General features: G+C 27.7%; 1 protein-coding gene across 5 annotated transcripts in view; it reads left to right on the top strand.

Annotated features, from left to right (window-relative positions):
• The window catches only part of LOC135140865 (LIM domain only protein 3-like), a 228,676-nt gene extending 213,625 nt beyond the window's left edge, over positions 1-15,051 (top strand). For 3 of the 5 annotated variants that reach the window (XM_064071587.1, XM_064071584.1, XM_064071586.1), the window contains 3 exons: positions 7,197-7,322; positions 7,415-7,556; positions 13,941-15,051. In XM_064071587.1, the coding sequence (XP_063927657.1) occupies positions 7,197-7,322; positions 7,415-7,556; positions 13,941-14,132 (460 nt within the window). In that variant the 3' untranslated portion in view covers positions 14,133-15,051. The remainder of the gene's footprint in view (positions 1-7,196; positions 7,323-7,414; positions 7,557-13,940) is intronic. The other 2 variants (XM_064071588.1, XM_064071589.1) reach the window with 2 other exon arrangements.
• The last annotated feature ends 5,153 nt before the right edge of the window (positions 15,052-20,204 follow it).

Genomic DNA, 20,204 nt, shown 5'->3' with positions numbered 1-20,204 from the left:
AAAAAATTTAAATCAAATCAAGAAATAGCGGAAAACTAAAAAAAAAACGAAAAATCAAGAAACTGAAATTTTAAAAAATCCAAAAACTGAAACATCGAGAAAGAAAACATAAAAAATCAGGAAATCAAGAAATCGAAAAGTCTAGAAGTGGAAAAATCGAAAAATTCAGTAATAGAAATGGTCCAAAATACAAAAATTGGATACTTAAAAACTGAAAGATTAGTTAGAATTAAAACAAATCGATGAATAAAAAAATAAAAAACCGAAAAATTGAAACGCGAAATCTCCATAAATCGAGAAAAAAAATTAAAATCGCAAAATTGAAAAATCCCAAAATTTAAAACTGAAAAGTATAAAAATCAACATGAAAAAACCGAAAAATCTAATATTTAAAAATTCGAAAAATTGAACAAAATATCGAAAAACGGAAAAATAGAGAAATCGAATGGAATTCTAAAATTTTAAGAATTGAAAAACTAAAAATCATCGAAAAAATTAAAAACTGCAGAATCGAAAAATCGAGAAATCTAGAAACAAAAAAGTTGAAAAACCAAAAAATCAATTAATCGAGAAATTGGGAAGTCGAAAAATTGAACTTTTTGAAAAATGTTAAAATCGAAAAATTGAAGAATGGAAAAATTTAAAAACCATAAAACAGGTAAATTGAAAAGTTGAAGAATCGAAAAATTGAAAAATCGCGAAAACGAAACATTAAAAAGTCAAAAAATTGAAAATTCGGTAGGCTGAAAAGTCTAAATATCTAAAACCAAGAAACCGAAAAATCCAAAATTTAAATAATCGAAAAACTGAAAATTCGAGAAACGAAACAATAAAAGACAGAAAATCGAGAAATTGAAAATTCTAGAAGTCGAAAAATCGAAAAATTCAAAAATATAAATAGCCCAAAATTGCAAAATTTAATAGTTAAAAATTGAAAGATTTTTCTTGATTTTTCAAGTTTACGAATTTTTCAAATGTTTCGATTTCTTAGTCTTTTGATTTTTCGACCTCCCGGTTTTAGATTTTCTGTTTTTCAATTGTCATTTTGTCAAATTTTCGATTTTTTAATTTTCAAATTTGACTTTCATAAACTCTCAATTTTTCGATTTTTCAGTTAATCCAAGTTTTGATTTTTCCATTTTCTGACTTTCGACTGTTTCGATTTTCTTGTTCTTCAATTCTTTAATTTTTTTATTTTTCAGGTTTTTAATTTTTCAATTTTTCGATTTTTTAAGGTTTTTATTTTTCGACTTCATTTTTTTGATTTTTCGATTTTTCAGTTTTTAGATATTTCAGTTTTAGGATTTTTTAATATTTCAATTCTTCGAGAAAACGGTACTCTTGGAACGTCTAGAACTGAGAAATTGAAAATTGAAATTTAAAAAAATGGAAAAATTGGAAAATCGAGAGAACGAAACATCAAAAAATTGAAAATCAAAAAATCAAACGTTAAAAAATCAAAAAATTGAAATCAAATCAAAAAATAGCGGAAAACTAAAAAAAAACGAAAAATCAAGAAACCGGAATTTTAAAAAATCGAAAAACTGAAACATCGAGAAAGAAAACATAAAAAATCAGGAAATCAAGAAATCGAAAAGTCGAGAAGTGGAAAAATCGAAAAATTCAGTAATAGAAATGGTCCAAAATCCAAAAATTGGATACTTAAAAACTGAAAGATTAGTTAGAATTAAAACAAATCGATAAATCGAAAAAATAAAAAACCGAAAAATCGTAACTCGAAATCTCCATAAATCGAGAAAAAAAAATTAAAATCGCAAAATTGAAAAACCGAAAAATCTAAAACCGAGAAGTCGAAAAATCGAAATATCCAGAAATCGAAACATGAAAAAACTGAAAAATCTAAAATTTAAAAATTCGAAAAATTGAACAAAATATCAAAAAACGGAAAAATAGAGAAATCGAAAAGAATTCTAAAATTTTAAGAATTGAAAAACTAAAAATCATCGAAAAAATTAAAAACTGCAGAATCGAAGAATCGAGAAATCTAGAAACAGAAAAGTTGAAAAACCAAAAAATCAATTAATCGAGAAATTGGGAAGTCGAAAAATCGAACCTTTTGAAACGTCAAAAAGTGAAAAATTGAAAAATGTTAAAAGCGAAAAATTGAAGAATGGAAAAATTTAAAAACCATAAAACAGGGAAATTGAAAAGTTGAAGAATCGAAAAATTGAAAAATCGCGAAAACGAAACATTAAAAAGTCAAAAAATTGAAAATTCGAAAGTCTGAAAAGTCTAAACATCTAAAAACCAAGAAACCGAAAAATCCAAAATTTAAATAATCGAAAAACTGAAAATTCGAGAAACGAAACATTAAAAGGCAGAAAATCGAGAAATTGAAAAATCTAGAAGTCGAAAAATCGAAAAATTCAAAGATATAAATCGCCCAAAATTGAATAATTTAAAAATTGAAAGATTTTTCTTGATTTTTCAGTTCAGTTCGTCGATATTTGAATTTTTCAAGTTTTCGAATTTTTCAAATGTTTGGATTTCTTACTTTTGATTTTTCGACTTCCCGGTTTTAGATTTTCTGTTTTTCAATTGTCATTTTATCAAATTTTCGATTTTTTAATTTTCAAATTTGACTTTCATAAACTCTCAATTTTTCCATTTTTCAATTAATCGATGTTTTGATTTTCCCATTTCCTGACCTTCGAGTGTTTCGATTTTCTTGTTCTTCAATTCTTTAATTTTTCGATTTTTCAGTTTTTAGATATTTCAGTTTTAGGATTTTTTAATATTTCAATTCTTCGAGAAAACGGTACTTTTCAAACGTCTAGAACTGAGAAATTGAAAATTGAAATTTCAAAAAATCGAAAAATTGGAAAATCAAGAGAACGAAACACCAAAAAATTGAAAATCCAAAAATCAAACGTTTAAAAATCAAAAAATTTAAATCAAATTAAAAAATAGCGGAAAACTAAAAAAAAACGAAAAATCAAGAAACGGGAATTTTAAAAAATCGAAAAACTGAAAAATCGAGAAAGAAAACATAAAAAATCAGGAAATCAAGAAATCGAAAAGTCGAGAAGTGGAAAAATCGAAAAATTCAGTAATAGAAATGGTCCAAAATCCAAAAATTGGATACTTAAAAACTGAAAGATTGGTTAGAATTAAAACAAATCGATAAATCGAAAAAATAAAAAACCGAAAAATCGAAACGAAAAATCTTCATAAATCGAGAGAAAAAAGATTAAAATCGCAAAATTGAAAAACCGAAAAATCTAAAACGGAGAAGTCGAAAAATCGAAATATCCAGGAATCGAAACACGAAAAAACTGAAAAATCTAAAATTTAAAAATTCGAAAAATTTAACAAAATATCGAAAAACGGAAAAATAGAGAAATCGAAAAGAATTCCAAAATTTTAAGAATTGAGAAACTAAATATCATCGAAAAAATTAAAAACTGCAGAATCGAAAAATCGAGAAATCTAGAAATAGAAAAGTTGAAAGACCAAAAAATCAATTAATCGGGAAATTGGGAAGTCGAAAAATCGAACATTTTGAAACGTCAAAAAGTGAAAAATTGAAAAATGTTAAAACCGAAAAATTGTAGAATGGAAAAATTTAAAGCCATAAAACAGGGAAATTGAAAAGTTGAAGAATCGAAAAATTGAAAAATCGCGAAAACGAAACATTAAAAAGTCAAAAATTTGAAAATTCGGTAGGCTGAAAAGTCTAAATATCTAAAAACCAAGAACCGAAAAATCCAAAATTTAAATAATCGAAAAACTGAAAATTCGAGAAACGAAACATTAAAAGACAGAAAATCGAGAAATTGAAAAATCTAGAAGTCGAAAAATCGAAAAATTCAAAAATATAAATAGCCCAAAATTGAAAAATTTAATACATAAAAATTGAAAGATTTTTCTTGATTTTTCAGTTCAGTTAGTTCTTCGATATTCGAATTTTTCAAATGTTTCGATTCGAATCTTTTGATTTTTCAACTTCCCGGTTTTAGATTTCCTGTTTTTCAATTGTCATTTTGTCAAATTTTCGATTTTTTAATTTTCAAATTTGACTTTCATAAACTCCCAATTTTTCGATTTTTCAATTAATCGATGTTTTGATTTTCCCATTTCCTGACCTTCGAGTGTTTTGATTTTCTTGTTCTTCAATTCTTTAATTTTTTTAATTTTCAGGTTTTTGATTTTTCCATTTTTCGATTTTTAAGGTTTCTATTTTTCGACTTGACTTTTTTGATTTTTCGATTTTTCAGTTTTTAGATATTTCAGTTTTAGGATTTTTTAATATTTCAATTCTTCGAGAAAACGGTACTTTTGAAACGTCTAGAACTGAGAAATTGATAATTGAAATTTCAAAAAATCGCAAAAATTGGAAAATGGAGAGAACGAAACATCAAAAAATTGAAAATCAAAAAATCAAACGTTTAAAAATCAAAAAATTGATATCAAATCAAAAAATAGCGGAAAACTAAAAAAAAAACGAAAAATCAAGAAACCGGAATTTTAAAAAATCGAAAAACTGAAACATCGAGAAAGAAAACATAAAAAATCAGGAAATTAAGAAATCGAAAAATTCGAGAAGTTGAAAAATCGAAACATCCAGAAATCGAAACCTGAAAAAACTGACAAATCTAAAATTTAAAAATTCGAAAAATTGAACAAAATATCGAAAAACGGAAAAATAGAGAAATCGAAAAGAATTCTAAAATTTTAAGAACTGAAAAACTAAATATCATCGAAAAAATTAGAAACTGCAGAATCGAAAAATCGAGAAATCTAGAAATAGAAAAGTTGAAAAACCAAAAAATCAATTAATCGAGAAATTGGGAAGTCGAAAAATCGAACCTTTTGAAACGTCAAAAAGTGAAAAATTGATAAATGTTAAAATCGAAAAATTGAAGAATGGAAAAATTTAAAAACCATAAACAGGGAAATTGAAAAGTTGAAGAATCGAAAAATTGAAAAATCGCGAAAACGAAACATTAAAAAGTCAAAAAAATTGAATATTCGGAAGGCTGAAAAGTCTAAACAGCTAAAAACGAAGAAACCGAAAAATCCAAAATTTAAATAATCGAAAAACTGAAAATTCGAGAAACGAAACATTAGAGGACAGAAAATCGAGAAATTGAAAAACCTAGAAGTCGAAAAATCGAAAAATTCAAAAATATAAATAGACCAAAATTGAATAATTTAATAGTTAAAAATTGAAAGATTTTTCTTGATTTTTCAGTTCAGTTCTTCGATATTTGAATTTTTCAAGTTTTCGAATTTTTCAAATGTTTCGATTTTTTAATCTTTTGATTTTTCGACTTCCCGCTTAGATTTTCTGTTTTTCAATTGTCATTTAGTCAAATTTTCGATTTTTTTATTTTCACATTTGACTTTCATAAACTCTCAATTTTTCGATTTTTCAATTAATCGATGTTTTGATTTTCCCATTTCCTGAACTTCGAGTGTTTCGATTTTCTTGTTCTTCAATTCTTTAATTTTTCGACTTTTCAGTTTTTAGATATTTCAGTTTTAGGATTTTTTAATATTTCAAGTCTTCGAGAAAACGGTACTTTTGAAACGTCTAGAACTGAGAAATTGAAAATTGAAATTTCAAAAAATCGAAAAATTGGAAAATCGAGAGAACGAAACATCAAAAAATTGAAAATCAAAAAATCAAACGTTTAAAAATCAAAAAATTGAAATCAAACCAAAAAATAGCGGAAAACTAAAAAAAACGAAAAATCCAGAAACCGGAATTTTAAAAAATCGAAAAACTGAAACATCGAGAAAGAAAACATAAAAAATCAGGAAATCAAGAAATCGAAAATTCGAGAAGTGGAAAAATCGAAAAATTCAGTCATAGAAATGGTCCAAAATCCAAAAATTGGATACTTAAAAACTGAAAGATTAGTTAGAATTGAAACAAATCGATAAATCGTAAAAATAAAAACCGAAAAATCGAAACGCGAAATCTCCATAAATCGAAAAAAAAAAAATTAAAATCGCAAAATTGAAAAACCGAAAAATCTAAAACCGAGAAATCGAAAAATCGAAATATCCAGAACTCAAAACATGAAAAAACTGAAAAATCTAAAATTTAAAAATTCGAAAAATTGAACAAAATATCGAAAAACGGAAAAATAGAGAAATCGAAAAGAATTCTAAAATTTTAAGAAAAATTGAAGAATGGAAAAATTTAAAAACCATAAAACAGGGAAATTGAAAAGTTGAAGAATCGAAATATTGAAAAATCGCGAAAACGAAACATTAAAAAGTCAAAAAATTGAAAATTCGAAAGGCTGAAAAGTCTAAACATCTAAAAACCAAGAAACCGAAAAATCCAAAATTTAAATAATCGAAAAACTGAAAATTCGAGAAACGAAACATTAAAAGACAGAAAATCGAGAAATTGAAAAATCTAGAAGTCGAAAAATCGAAAAATTCGAAAATATAAATAGCCCAAAATTGAAAAATTTAATAGTTAAAAATTGAAAGATTTTTCTTGATTTTTCTGTTCAGTTCTTCGATATTTGAATTTTTCAGTGTTTCTGTTTTATTATTTTTTAAGGTTTCGATTTTTCGATTATTAGATTTCTCGATTTTTCGAATTTTCGATTTTTTTCATTTTTCATTTTTCATTCATACAAAATAGAACACAGTGTTTCCAAAACATTTTCCCGAAAAAAGATCCATTGGGTTATATGATTTCAACAATATTCTTAGTTGAAGACGTTTTGCTAGTATAAAACACAAGTAAAGAATTAATTCTTAGTTAAACAAAATATGTAAAATCATCCAAATATGTACCAAAAATATTCACTTAGTCGTTATAAAAACCGACCAAACAACTATTTCCCGCAGAAATTATAGTCCAAACCAACCAAATCGCTTCTGAACGCTTAGAGTCGACATTGGCCTGAGCGCGCTTTGGTCTGTAGATCAAACAAGTCCTCAGGCGACGAGTTGTAGTGAAACAAGTTTTTTTATTGGCATCGACTATTTAAATTTGGCGGTCGAGAACTCCAATGTCAATAATATATTAATCTGATGATCTCAATGTATCCCGAAAAAGTGTACGAACGAACATTTTCGTGTCGCCGCCACTGGCCTTTCATTCCAGCGAGCGCAACTCGTTGCCATTATTTATTTCCGCGTTTTTAGCCTATCGCCACAAAATTACCAATTTATCATACCGTGTTTGATAATCTGTTTACTTTTAGGCTATTTGGTACGACAGGATACTGTGCGGCTTGCAACAAAGTAATTCCAGCATTTGAAATGGTAATGAGGGCAAAAAGCAACGTTTATCATTTAGAATGTTTCGCTTGTCAGCAATGTAATCACAGGTACGTTGAATGTTTCATTGTTTAATGGTGCAAACAAACAGTTCGTTTTACACAGTTCGGTTGAATTGACACGGAACGATTTTTTTTTGCAGGTTTTGCGTGGGCGACCGGTTTTACTTGTGCGACAATAAGATATTGTGTGAATATGACTACGAAGAACGACTGGTATTCGCCAATATGACCTACAACCCTAGCAGTTTAGCCCATATCAGAAGGCAAGTCAGTAACCTACAGGTACGATCCCATCCGTTGGTCATACGTTGTCACTTGCTTAGAGAATCCTCTAAAAACAACAATGACGAACGAGAATTTGTGACGGATTCGATCTAGAAGCGTGACAGCGCTTTAATTTTTAACGAGGGATAGCACAACTGATAAGGGTTCTGATCTTGCGTACACACGCAGTGAAAGCTCAGTTTAATTACAAGTTAGTGAAATTATAAAAGTGATTCCGCGAACAAAGTTGAACGCGTTTTGTGGAACTAGTTTTAATTTTCCAAACGCATTTGCACTCTCGCGAGGTTTGCTTGCTTTGTGCACCACACCGTATAATCTTGATAGGCTAATAATATCTTGAATAAATAATTAAATTTCATTATGCGCTCTTTTGCAATTCCAGTCACACAAACTCACTGTGCTCATTATGCTATTTTCGAACGAATTAATTTCATATTTGAAATGAGAATGTTTCATAATTAATTTTCACGGAATAAAGTGATTACACGTTCCTATCGACAGAAATTATAATATTCGTCACATTTATTCCATTACAGCTCAGACACTCTAAATTCGAAATAAAACAGCTCTTAATTAACGTCAATTATTCAAAACGGGGATATACAGCATGGCGCCGCGATATTTTTCGTGTCCACCGACGACTTTTTTTTCTCGTTAACTCCTGCCGTTAATCGACCATAAAAGTCGTCACCGCACACAGAGAAGGGCGAGTTGTTTGTTGATGGTCTATACGGTCATAAAATAATATTTGTTGTATTTTAAAAGCGGCCATCACGCTAAGAGCTTCATTCAGTTGCTTTTAGCTTTCAAACAAACCACTTTGCTGAAAACTTTGCTCCAGTCCATTTGCTCGCGCCATTTAATGATTCTCATTTATCGCTTACACTGTGTTATTTTTAACGTTTTATGATGCGGCTGTGGTGAAACCGTTCCATTATCACTCACCCTCGATCAATGCAAATATGTGGCGGTGCGTATGGGGAGGAATGAACTGGGTTTTTGGACTGAAAACTAGACCGTTTTTAGTGTATTTAATTCCAAATGTTAATGATCCTGTACATTTTCTTTCTTGTTAGATTAGATTAAATTGTTGGTGATGATTTTAAAAAAGGCATACAAAAATTTGCAAAATTTGTTTTTAGCTTAAAAATTTTGATCGATTTCAAGATATATCGATGATCTCAAGTCAATTTCTCATTAGCTGTGAGTAATATCGTCGTCAAAACAAACCCACAAGGAAAATGTTTTTAATAACTTAGGGAAAACGATCGCGATGGCAGTGTTAAGAAGTCGAATTTATCTTAAAATATTTTGGGCTATAATTTTCTGATGGTTGACGAAGGAATGATTATGAAGCTGAAACTCCAACGAATTTCAAAAAAGCAAATCAAAAAAAGACTTTGAAAATTTTGACTTTTCCTCCAGCACTTTCGAAATCTAGAAAATGAGATTTTTTGTTGATTCCGATCCTCTGATGTTTTTACGGCTTCAGTTCTAAGAAAATTCTTATAATTTTTCCAAAATTGGCAAAATTAATTATAACAATTTTTGAGATACATATTTTGAAAATTTGGGTTGCAACTCCAATACTTCAACAACCAGTTGAAAAGTCGAAACATCGAAAAACCAAGAAACTGAAATATCCAAAATTTAAAAAATCGAAAAACGAGACATCAAAAGATCGGGATATCGAGAAATCGAAAAGCCCAGAAGTCGAAAAATTGGAAAATTCAGGAATAGAAATAGCCCAAAATTAAAAAATTGAAAAATCAAAAAATCGAAACATCGAGATCTCCATAAATCGAAAAAAAAATCGTAAAATTGGAAAACCTAAAAATCTAAAACCGAAAAGTCAAAAATCGATGAAAAACTGAAAAATTTAAATTTAAGAATTCCAAAAATTGAAAAATAAAATATCGAAAAACAGAAAAATGTAGAAATCGAAATGAAATCTAAAATTTTAAACATTGAAAAATTAGGATATCATCGAAAAATCTCAAAAATCGAAAATTCGAAAAATTTTACAATCAAAAACTTGAAAATGAAAACATGAAAAACCCTTGAAAAAACGCAAAACCGAGAAGTCTAGAAATAGAAAAGTTGAAAAACCAAAAATCGATTAATCCAGAAATTGAGTAAATCGAAAAATTGAAACTTTTGAAACGTCAAAAACTGAAAAATTGAAAAATGTAAAAATCCAAAAGTTAAAGAACCGAAAAATTGAAAAATCGAGAAAACAAATCATTGAAAAATTGAAAAATGAAACATTTAAAAATTGAGAAACGAAACATCAAAAGATCGGGAAATCGAGAACTCGAAAACCCGAGAAGTCGAAAAATCCAAAAAACCAGGGATACAAATAGCTCAAAATCGAAAAATTGAATTGAAAATTTAGATTTAAAAAAAACAGATATGTAAATCGGAAAATTGAAAAATCAAAAAATCGGAAAATCGAAACATCGAAATCTCCATTAATCGAAAAAAAAAATCGCAAAATTGAAAAACCGAACAATCTAAAACCGATAAGTCGAAAAATGGAAACATGAAAAACTGAAAAATGTAAATTTTTTTAAAATTCGAAAATTGAAAAATAAAATATCGAAAAACAGAATAATGGAGAAATCGAAAAGAAATCTAAAATTTTAAAGATCGAAAAATTAGGTTCTCATCGAAAAATCGAAATACCAAGAAACAGAAAAATCCAAAATTTAAAAAATTGAGAAACGAAACATCAAAAGGTCGGAAAATCGAGAATTCGAAAGGCAGAGAAGTCGAAAAACCGAAAAATTCAGGAATAGAAATAGCCCAAAATCCAAAAATTGGATAGTTAAAAACTGAACTGAAGATTTAGAATTAAAAAAAATAGATAAATAGAAAAATTGAAAAATTAAAAAATCGAGAAAAAAAAATAAAAATTGGAAAACTGAAAAACCGAGAAATCAAAAAACCGAAACGTGAAAAACTGAAAAATTTAAATTTAAAAATTCGAAAAGTTGAAAAATAAAATATCGAGAATCAGAAAAACGGAGATATTGGAAAGAAATCTGGAATTTTAAAAATTGAAAAATTAGGATATCATCGAAAAATCTCAAAAATTGTCAAATTTCAAAAATCGAAATTTCGGAAAATTAAAAAATCAAAAGCCTGGAAAAATAAAAACATGGAAAACCAAAAATCGATTAACCGAGAAATTGACAAATCGAAAAATTGAAACTTTTGAAACGTCAAAAACTGAAAAATTGAAAAATGTAAAAACCAAAATTGAAGAATGGAAGAATTTAAAAACCATAAAACAGGGAAATTCAAAAGTTGAAGAATCAAAAAATTGAAAAATCGTGAAAATGAAACATCAAAAGGTCGGGAGATCGAAAAATCGAAATGCAGAGAAGTCGAAAAATCGAAAAATTCAGGAATAGAAATAGCCCAAAATTGAAAAATTGAATAGTTAAAAATTGGATTGAAGGTTTAGAATTTAAAAAAAAATAGACAAATCGAAAAATTAGAAAATTGAAACCTCCGTACATCGAGAAAAAAAATTTAAATCGCAAAATTGAAAAACCGAAAAATTCTAAAACCGAGAAGTCAAAAAATTGAAATATCGAAATACTTTTGACGTCAAAACCTGGAAAATTGAAAAATATGAAAACCCAAAAGTTGAAGAATGGAAAAATTTAAAAACCAGAAAATTTAAACATGGAATAAAAAATTTGAAGAATCGAAAAATTGAAAAATCGAGAAAACGAAACATTGAAAAATCAAAAAATCAAACGTTTAAAAATCCAAAAATTGAAAAATCAAATTGCTGAAAAGTAAAAAATCGAAAAATCAAGAAACCGAAAAATCCGAAATTCAAAAAAATCCAAAAACTGAAACATCGAGAAATGAAACATCAAAAAATGGGGAAAAATCGAAAAATTCAGTGATAGAAATGATCCAAAATCCAAAATTTGAAAAATTAGTTGGAATTAAAAAAATCGATAATTCGAAACATCGAAATCTCCATGAATCCAAAAAAAAAAATTTTAATCGCAAAATTGAAAAACAAAAATCTAAAACCGAAAAGTCGAAAAATCGAATCATGAAAAAAAAGAAAAAGCGAAATTTAAAAATTCGAAAAATTGAAGAAAAAATATCGAAAAATGGAAAAATGGAGAAACCGAAAAGAACTCTAAAATTTTAAGGAGTGAAAAACTAAATATCATCGAAAAATCTCAAAAAACGGTAAAATTCAAAAGTCGAAAATTCTAAAGGTTCAAAAATCTAAAACACGAAAAATTTTAAAAATTGAAAACTGGAAATTCGAAAAATCCAGGAAGTGTAGAAATAGAAAAGTTGAAAAACCAAAAATCGATTAATCAAGAAATTGAGAAATCAAAAAATCGAAACTTTTAAATCGTCAATAATTGAAAAATGAATAATTGAAGAATCGAATAATTGAAAAATCAAGAAAACGAAACATTAAAAAATCGAAATATTGAAAAATCAAACATTTAAAAATTGGAAATCGAATTAAAAAAAATCGATAAACCGAAAAATTGAAAAATCGAAAAATCTAAAACCGAAAAGTCAAAAACGTAAAACTGGAGAAATCGAAAAATCTAAAAAATCTTAAAAACTGAAAGATCACAATATCAGAAAAAACTCAACTTAAAATTGTAAAATTCGAAAGTTGAATTTGAAAAGTTGAAAAATCAAAAACCTAAAAAACGAAAAATTAAAAAGAATAAAAAACTGAAGAAACGAAAAGTCAAGAAATTTAGAAATAAAAAAGTTAAAAAACCAAAAAATCAATCAATCGATAAATCGGGAAATCGAAAAATCGAAACTTTTCAAATGTCATAAACTGGAAAACGCCAATCTAAAGAATCGAGAGTTAAAAAATCCCAACAATGAAATATCGAAAAAGTAAAACATTTAAAAATGGAAAAATTGATAAATTGAAAAGCTGAAAAGTGAAAAAATCAAAAAACTAAGAAACCAAAAAATCCAAAATTTAAAAAATTGAAAAACTAAAACATCGAGAAACGAAACATCAAAAAATAACAAAGATAGAAATAGAAGTAGCCCAAAATCGAAAAATTGAATATCTAAAACTTGAAAGATTTATTAGAATTAAAAAAATCGAAAAATTGTAAAATTGAAAAATCGAAACCTCGAAACCTCTATAATACCCAAAAAATCGAAATATCGAGAAATCGGAACATGAAAGCACTGAAAAATCTAAGATTTAAAAATTCGAAAAATTGAAAAATTAGATATCAAAAAACGGAAAAATGGAGAAATCGAAAAGAAATCTAAAATTTTAAACGTTGAAAAATTAAGATATCGAAAAATCTCAAAAATCGTAAAATCCAAAAGTCGAAAATTCGAAGCTGAAAAATCAAAAACCTGAATAAATGAAAAACTGAAGAATCGAAAAACCGAGAAATCTCAAAATAGAAAAATTGAAAAACCAAAAATCGATTAATCGAGAAATTGAGAAATTTTTGAAACGTCAAAACCTGAAAAATTGAAAATGTAAAAACCCAAATGTTGAAGAATGGCAAAATTTAAAAACCAGAAAATTGAACATGGAGAATCGAAAATCTGAAGAATCGAAAAATTGAAAAGTCGAAAAAATGGAACTTTTGAAACATCTAAAACTGAAAAATTGAAAATTGAAATTTCAAAAAATTGAAGAATCGAAAAATCAACTGTTTAAAAATCGAAAAATTGAAAAATCAAATTGCTGAAAAGTAAAAAAATCGAAAAATGAAGAAATCGAATTTTAACAACTTAGGGAAAACGATCTCGATTACAATTGAAGAAGTCGAATTTATATTCAAATATTGCGGGCTGTAAATGTCTGATGCCTAACGAAGAGAATGATTATGAAACTGAAACACTTTTCATCTTTGATAGATGTATCATTCTTGCGTAAACAATTTTTTTTTATTTTAGCCACCTAGTTTTTTCGAAATCGCACTAAATACCTCCTTAACAAAAATCAATATGTCTCGTTTTTGAATTCAGTTCGTGGCGACTGTATATAAATTGGATAAGTTGATTAATAATTAAAAGTAATTTGTTCTTCATTCTTATTGTTTTCAACAACTTAGGGAAAACGATCTTAGGAAAGTCGATGTAGTAGATTTTTAGAATTTTTAATGCTTTTTGACTTATTTTGACATTGATTTGGAACCATCGATTTGAAATAAATTTTGAAAAAGGACCAGTTAATGTATGCTATAATTCATAGTCGTTTCCTTGTCGGGTGCCCAGGGTTGATTTAACTCTCAACCCTAGAAAACATAGGTAGTTTAAACCGTCCCCGACCACGGTCCGCTTTCGCACCGCCCCCACCCATCAAAACCCTGAGTACAGTTGGTTGATCTCTTTCAGCCAGCGGGCGACAATCTAAACGGTGTTGGTGAAGGTAGACTTCTGACGACCCCGTCCTGTTACAGCGAGAAGAGCTCGGACATGGTCCTGGGCGGCCCACCGCGACAGCCCATTAGCACCAGGGACGACGGCTCCAGCGGCTACGGCAGCCCCGACTCGGAGACGTTCGAACCGCCGCCCCCGCACCACTGACGCCGGACCGCCAAAAGAAACTCTAAGAGTTCAGTGCAGTGCTCCGGGGGAAGATCTCATACGTGCTAGTCTACTTGCCAAAAACTAATCACTCACCGACATTTTCGGTTCTTTCTGTTACGTTCTCACACTCTTGCATTGTATACGAGCTGGCACCTTCGCAGAGGAGGCGCGATTCGGAAGTCTAGTCAGACGCCAAAATTCAGCGGGCGTCAAGTGGGGAGTCGAAGTTCGCGCGTTCGGCAGGGGACTTTCGCAGTGCCGGGTTTTCGTCGAAGTTCGCTCCCCCTCGTGGATACTCACTCAAACTCCTCCCAAATTGTTTTGTGAATACTCTGATTGGTGCTTCGAGCCTCGGTATCGTTTCAAAGGAAGTATACGACGTGTTTGTGATTTTTAATTTTAGTTGGAGCCTTTGGAAGGTGCCATTGCGACTCTCCTTGCGACACATGGCCATAGATCCTTTGCGAGCGGGGAGTTTTCTTTCATGTATACTAATTTGTGGCCTGTTGAGATCACTCAGGTGTCGTCTAATTTCCGAAATGCATGTTTATCTTGCCCTCGACGGGCGCATGTAAATATACTGAAAGATAAGTACACACTTTGTGATTCGATTGTATAATTTGTAAAAAAATCATAGGACTTCCTTATTATGTATGATTGTGTACCGTTCGCGCTAATCATCCAAAATCGTTTATTTTGTCATGTGATAACGAAATTGATTCGTAGATGTAGTTTCTTACGACAGAAGGCTTCTTTTTATACATATCTTACGCTGTTTACGTTTAATATATTTTTATATAAGTTAGTACCTATGCTATTTATGTGGGAGCATTAAGATTTTTGCATTATTGTTTTCTTGTACGTTACGATCTTGTATATAATAGTTATTATTGAATAAATGTTGTCTTTTCGTTAACAGTCTTTGTTTCGACGAACTCAAATTGTAAAAAGTGTTCATTTAAATAGGATAAACACAAATCTAAACCTCAATTCTTGCTGCTTTTGTGAATATGGTTTGGGAAAAGTGAAAGCAGCTTATCAACAAATTTCTCTACATTTTTTTTCTTAACGGTATATATTCCTTTCTCATTCATTTTCAGCAACCTTGAAAAATGTATTAAAACTGTACCTTCAGATGATTGGCTAATTTATTGTAGCCTCAGCAAAAAAAATGATCGAAAAACCTTAGAAAGAAAACCCGAAAAGTCTAAAAATCGAAACATCAAAAAATCCAAAAATTGAAAAATCCAAAATTTAGAAAATCGAAAAACGAAACATCAGAAGACTGGGAAATCGAAAAGTCGAAAAGTCGGGAAGTCGAAAAATTTAAAAATTCAAGGATAGAAATAGCCCAAAATTGAGCAGTTAAAAATTGAAAGATTTAGAATTTAAAAAATCGATAAATCGAAAAATTGAAAAATCGAAACATCGAAATATCTATAAATCGAGAAAAAATAAAATAAAATAAAATCACAAAATTGAAAAACCCAAAATCCTAATCGAACCATGAAAAAATTGAAAAATCTAAAATTTAAAAATTCGAAAAATTGAAAAATAAAAATATAGAAAAACAGGAAAGTGGAGAATCGAAAAATCTAAAATTTAAAATCATAAAATTCAAAAGCTGGAAATTCGAAAAGATGAAATTCAAAGACCTCAAAAAATGAAAAACTGAAGAATCGAAAAATTGCGAAGTCTAGAAATAGAAAAGTTGGAAAACTAAAAATCCAAGATTTAAAAAACGAAAAACTAAAATAGAAATAGCCAAAATCGAAGAATTGGATGGTTAAAAATTGAAGACTTGGAATTAAAAAAAATCGATAGTTCGAAAATTTGAAAAATCAAAAAATCGAAATATCGAAACATCGAAATCTCCATAAACTGAGAAAAATAAAAAAAATAAAAATCGCAAAATTGAAAAACCGAAAAATCTTAAACCAACAAGTCAAAAAATCCAAATATCGAAAAATCGAAACATGAAAAAACTGAAAAATTTTAAATTTAAAAATTCGAAAAATTGAAAAATAAAATATTGAATAACGGAAAAATGGAGAAACCTAAAAGAAACCCAAAATTTTAAAGATTCAAAAATTAAAATATCGAAAAATCTCAAAAATCGTAAAGTTCGAAAGTCGAAAATTCGAAAAGTTGAAAAATTAAAAACCTGAAAAAATGAAAAACTGAAGAATCGATTAATCGAGGAATTGAGAAATCGAAAAATCGAAACTTTTGAAACGTCAAAAACTGAAAAATTGAAAAAAGGCCAAAAGTTGAAGAACGTAAAAATTTAAAAACCAGACTATTGAACCTAAAGAAATCGAAAATTTGAAGAATCGAAAAATTGAAAAATCGAGAAACCGGAACTTTTGAAACGTCTAAAACTGAGAAATTGAAATTTCAAGAAATTGAATCGAAAATTTGAAAAATAGAGAAAACGAAACATAAAAAAATTGAAAAATCAAAAAATCAAACGTTTAAAAATCAAATCAAATAGCTGAAAAGTAAAAAAATAGAAAAATCGAGAAACAGAAAAATCGGAAATTTAAAAAAATCGAAAAACATAAACATTCAAAAACGAAACATCAAAAAATCCAAAAGTCGAGAAGTGGAAAAATCGAAGAATTCAAGAATAGAAATGGTCCAAAATTGAATGGTAAAAAATTGAAAGATTCGTTACAATTAAAAAAAATCAATAAATCTAAAAATTTAAATTTTAAAATTTGAAAAATGAAAATATGGAAAAACGGAAAAATCGAGAAAAGAAAATCTAAAATATTAAAAATTGAAAAATAAAAATATCAGAAAAATCTCAATTTAAAATTGTACAATTCAAAAAATTGAAAAATCTAAAAATTGAATTATTCCCAAAATTGAAATGTTGAAAAACTGAGAAATCGAAAATTGAAAAATCGAGGAATCCAAAAATCTAAAAGTCGAAAATTTTAACAATCGAAAAACCAAGAAATTGAAAAATCAATACATATACTGAAAAGTCAAAAATTTAAAAATTCGAGACATTGGAAAATAGGAATAACGAAGAAGTGAAAAATTGAGCAATCGAAAAACCTGAAATTGAAAAATTGAAAAATTAAAATTTCAAAAAATTAAAGAATCAAAAAATTGAAAACTCGGGAAAACGAACCATTTAAAAATCGAAAAATTGAAAAATTGAAAATCTGAAAAGTCGAAAAATCGAAAAACCAAGAAACTGAAACATCGAATTGGAAAATCGAAAAATCTAAAATTCGAGAAGTCGAAAAATCGAAAACTTCAGGAACAGAAATAGCCCAAAATCGAAAAATTGAAAATTTAAAATAAAAGAAAATCGCAATCGAAGCAATCGAAAAATCTGAAGTTGAAAAATTGAAAAATTAAAATTTCAAAAAATTAAAGAATCGAAAAATTGAAAAATCGAGAAAACGAACCATTTAAAACTCGAAAAATTGAAAAATTCAAAAGTCAAAAATTCGAAAAGTCGAAAAATCAAAAATCTGAAAAAATGAAAAATTGAAAAAGTGAAGAATCAAAAAATCCAAAAATCTAGAAATATCTAGAAAAGTTGAAAAACCAGAAATCGATTAATTCAGAAATTGAGAAATCGAAAAATCAAAACACTTGAAATGTCAAAAACTGAAAAATTGAAAAGTGTAAAAATCGAAATATTGAAGGATGTAAAAAATGAAAAATCCCAACACTGTAATATCGAGAAATTGAAGACCTGAAGAATAAAAAAATTGAAATATCGGAAAATTTAGAAATCGAAAGTTAAAAAATCCAGAAATCGAAAGCAGAAAAATCGAAAATTCGAAAAATTGAAAAATCGACAAATCTAAAATTTAAAATATCAAGAAATCGAAAAATCAGTAAACTAAAACGTCAAAAATCTAAAAATCCCAGCAATTGAAAAATAGGAATAACGAGTGAAAAATCAAGAAAAAGAAAATCCTAAAATTCAAAATTTGAAAAATTAAAATTTCAAAACATTGGAGAATCGAAAAATTGAAAATTCGAGAAAACGAAACATTAAACAATCGAAAAATTGAAAAATCAGACATTTTAAAATCGAAAAGCTGAAAGGTAGAAAAATCTAAAAACCAAATATCCATAGATGAAAAATAAAAAAAAATTAAATCGTAAAATTGAAAAACTGAAAAATCTAAAACCGAGAAGTCGAAAAATCGAAATATCGAGAAATCGAAACATGAAAAAACTGATAAATCTGACATTTAAAAATTCGAAAAATTAAAAAATAAAAATATCGAAAAACAAGAAAATGGGGAAATCGAAAAATCTAAAATTTTAAAGATTGATAAAATTAAAATATCTCAATTTGAAATCGTAAAATTCTAAAGTCGAAAATTCGGAAAGCTGAAAATTCAAAAACCTGAAAAAATGAAAAACTGAAGAATCGAAAAATTGAGAAATCTAGAAATATAAAACTTGAAAAACGAAAAAATCGATTAATCGAGGACCTAAAAAAAATGGAAAAATCGAAACGTTTGAAACGTCAAAACCTGAAAAATTGAAAACTGCAAAAACCGAAAAATTGAATAATGGAAACATTTTAAAACCATAAAGCCGAAATATGGAGAAATCGAAAAATTGAAGAATCAAAAAATTGAAAACTCGCGAAAACAAAACATTAAAAAATCGGAAAATTGAAAAATCGAAAATCTGAAAAGTCGAAAAAACGAAAAACCAAAACACCGAAAAAATCCAAAATTCAAATAAATAATCGAAAAATTGAAAATTCGGGAACAAGACATTAAAGGATCGGGAAATCGAGGAACCGAAAAAATGAAAAGTCGAAAAATTCACCAATAGAAATAAACCAAAATCGAAAAACTGAAAAATTCAGAAAAAAAATGGATAAAACCAAAAACTGAAAAATCGAAATCTCTATAAATCGAGAAAAATAAAAAAATTAAAACCGCAAAATTGAAAAATCGAAAAATCTAAAACTGAGAATACGAAAAATCGAAATATCGAAAATCGCCACATGAAAAAACCGACAAATCTAAAATTTAGAAATTCGAAAAATTGAAGAACAAAATATCGAAAAACGAAAAATAGAGATCTCGAAAAATTTTAAATTTTTAAAATGAAAAATTAAAATATCGAAAAATCTCAATTCAAAATCGTAAAATTCAAAAGTCAAAAATTCTAAAAGTGAAAAAGCAAAACATGAAAAAACGAAAATTTGAAAAACTAGATAGAGAGAAGTCAAAAAATTCAAATATCCAGAAATCGAAACATGAAAAATCTCAATTTAAAATCGTAAAATTCAAAAGTTGAAATTTCGAAAAGTTGAAAAATCAGTAACCTGAAAAAATGAAAATTGGAAAACTGAAGAAACGAAAAATCGAGAGGTCTGGAGACAGAAATTTTGAAAAACCAAAAAATCGAAACTTTTGAAACATCAAAAACTGAAAAATTGAAAAATATAGAAATCGAAATTTTGAATTTTTGAAAATTAGAAAAATCCATAAAACTGAAATATCGAAAAATTGAAGTGTCTATTCAAAAATCGAAAATTGAAAAATTGAAAAAGCAAAACATTTAAAAATTAAAAAATTGAAATATCGAAAAGCTGAAAAGTCGAAAAATCGAAAAATCAAGAAACTGAAAAATCCAAAATCTAAAAAGTCGAAACATCGAGAAACGAAACGTCAAAAAAACGGGAAGTCCAGAAATCGAAAATTCGAAAAATTGAAGAAAAAAATATCGAAAAAAGCAAAATGGAGAAATCGAAAAATCTCAATGCAAAATCGAAAAATCTCAATGCAAAATCGTAAAATTCAAAACGTCAAAAATTCTAAAGGTTAAAAACCAAAAACCTGAAAAAACGAAAATTTGAAAAACTAGAGAAACGAAAAATCGAGAAATCTAGAAATAGAAAAGTGGAAAAAGCAAAAAATCGATTAATCGAGAAATTGAGAAATCAAAAAATAGAAAATTTTGAAACGTCAGTAACTGAAAAATTAAAAAATGTAAAATACGAAAAATTCAGAATGTTCAATTTAAGAACCCTAGACTGAAACATGGAGAAGTCGTAAATTTGAAAAATCG

Source organism: Zophobas morio, unplaced genomic scaffold (assembly GCF_036711695.1).
Source record: "Zophobas morio isolate AGI-343-1 ecotype UQ-CSIRO unplaced genomic scaffold, CSIRO_AGI_Zmor_V1 ptg000041l, whole genome shotgun sequence".
NCBI lineage: Eukaryota > Metazoa > Arthropoda > Insecta > Coleoptera > Tenebrionidae > Zophobas > Zophobas morio.
The sequence above is the reverse complement of the archived record's forward strand: the minus strand, read 5'-3'. Positions and strand labels throughout refer to the sequence as shown.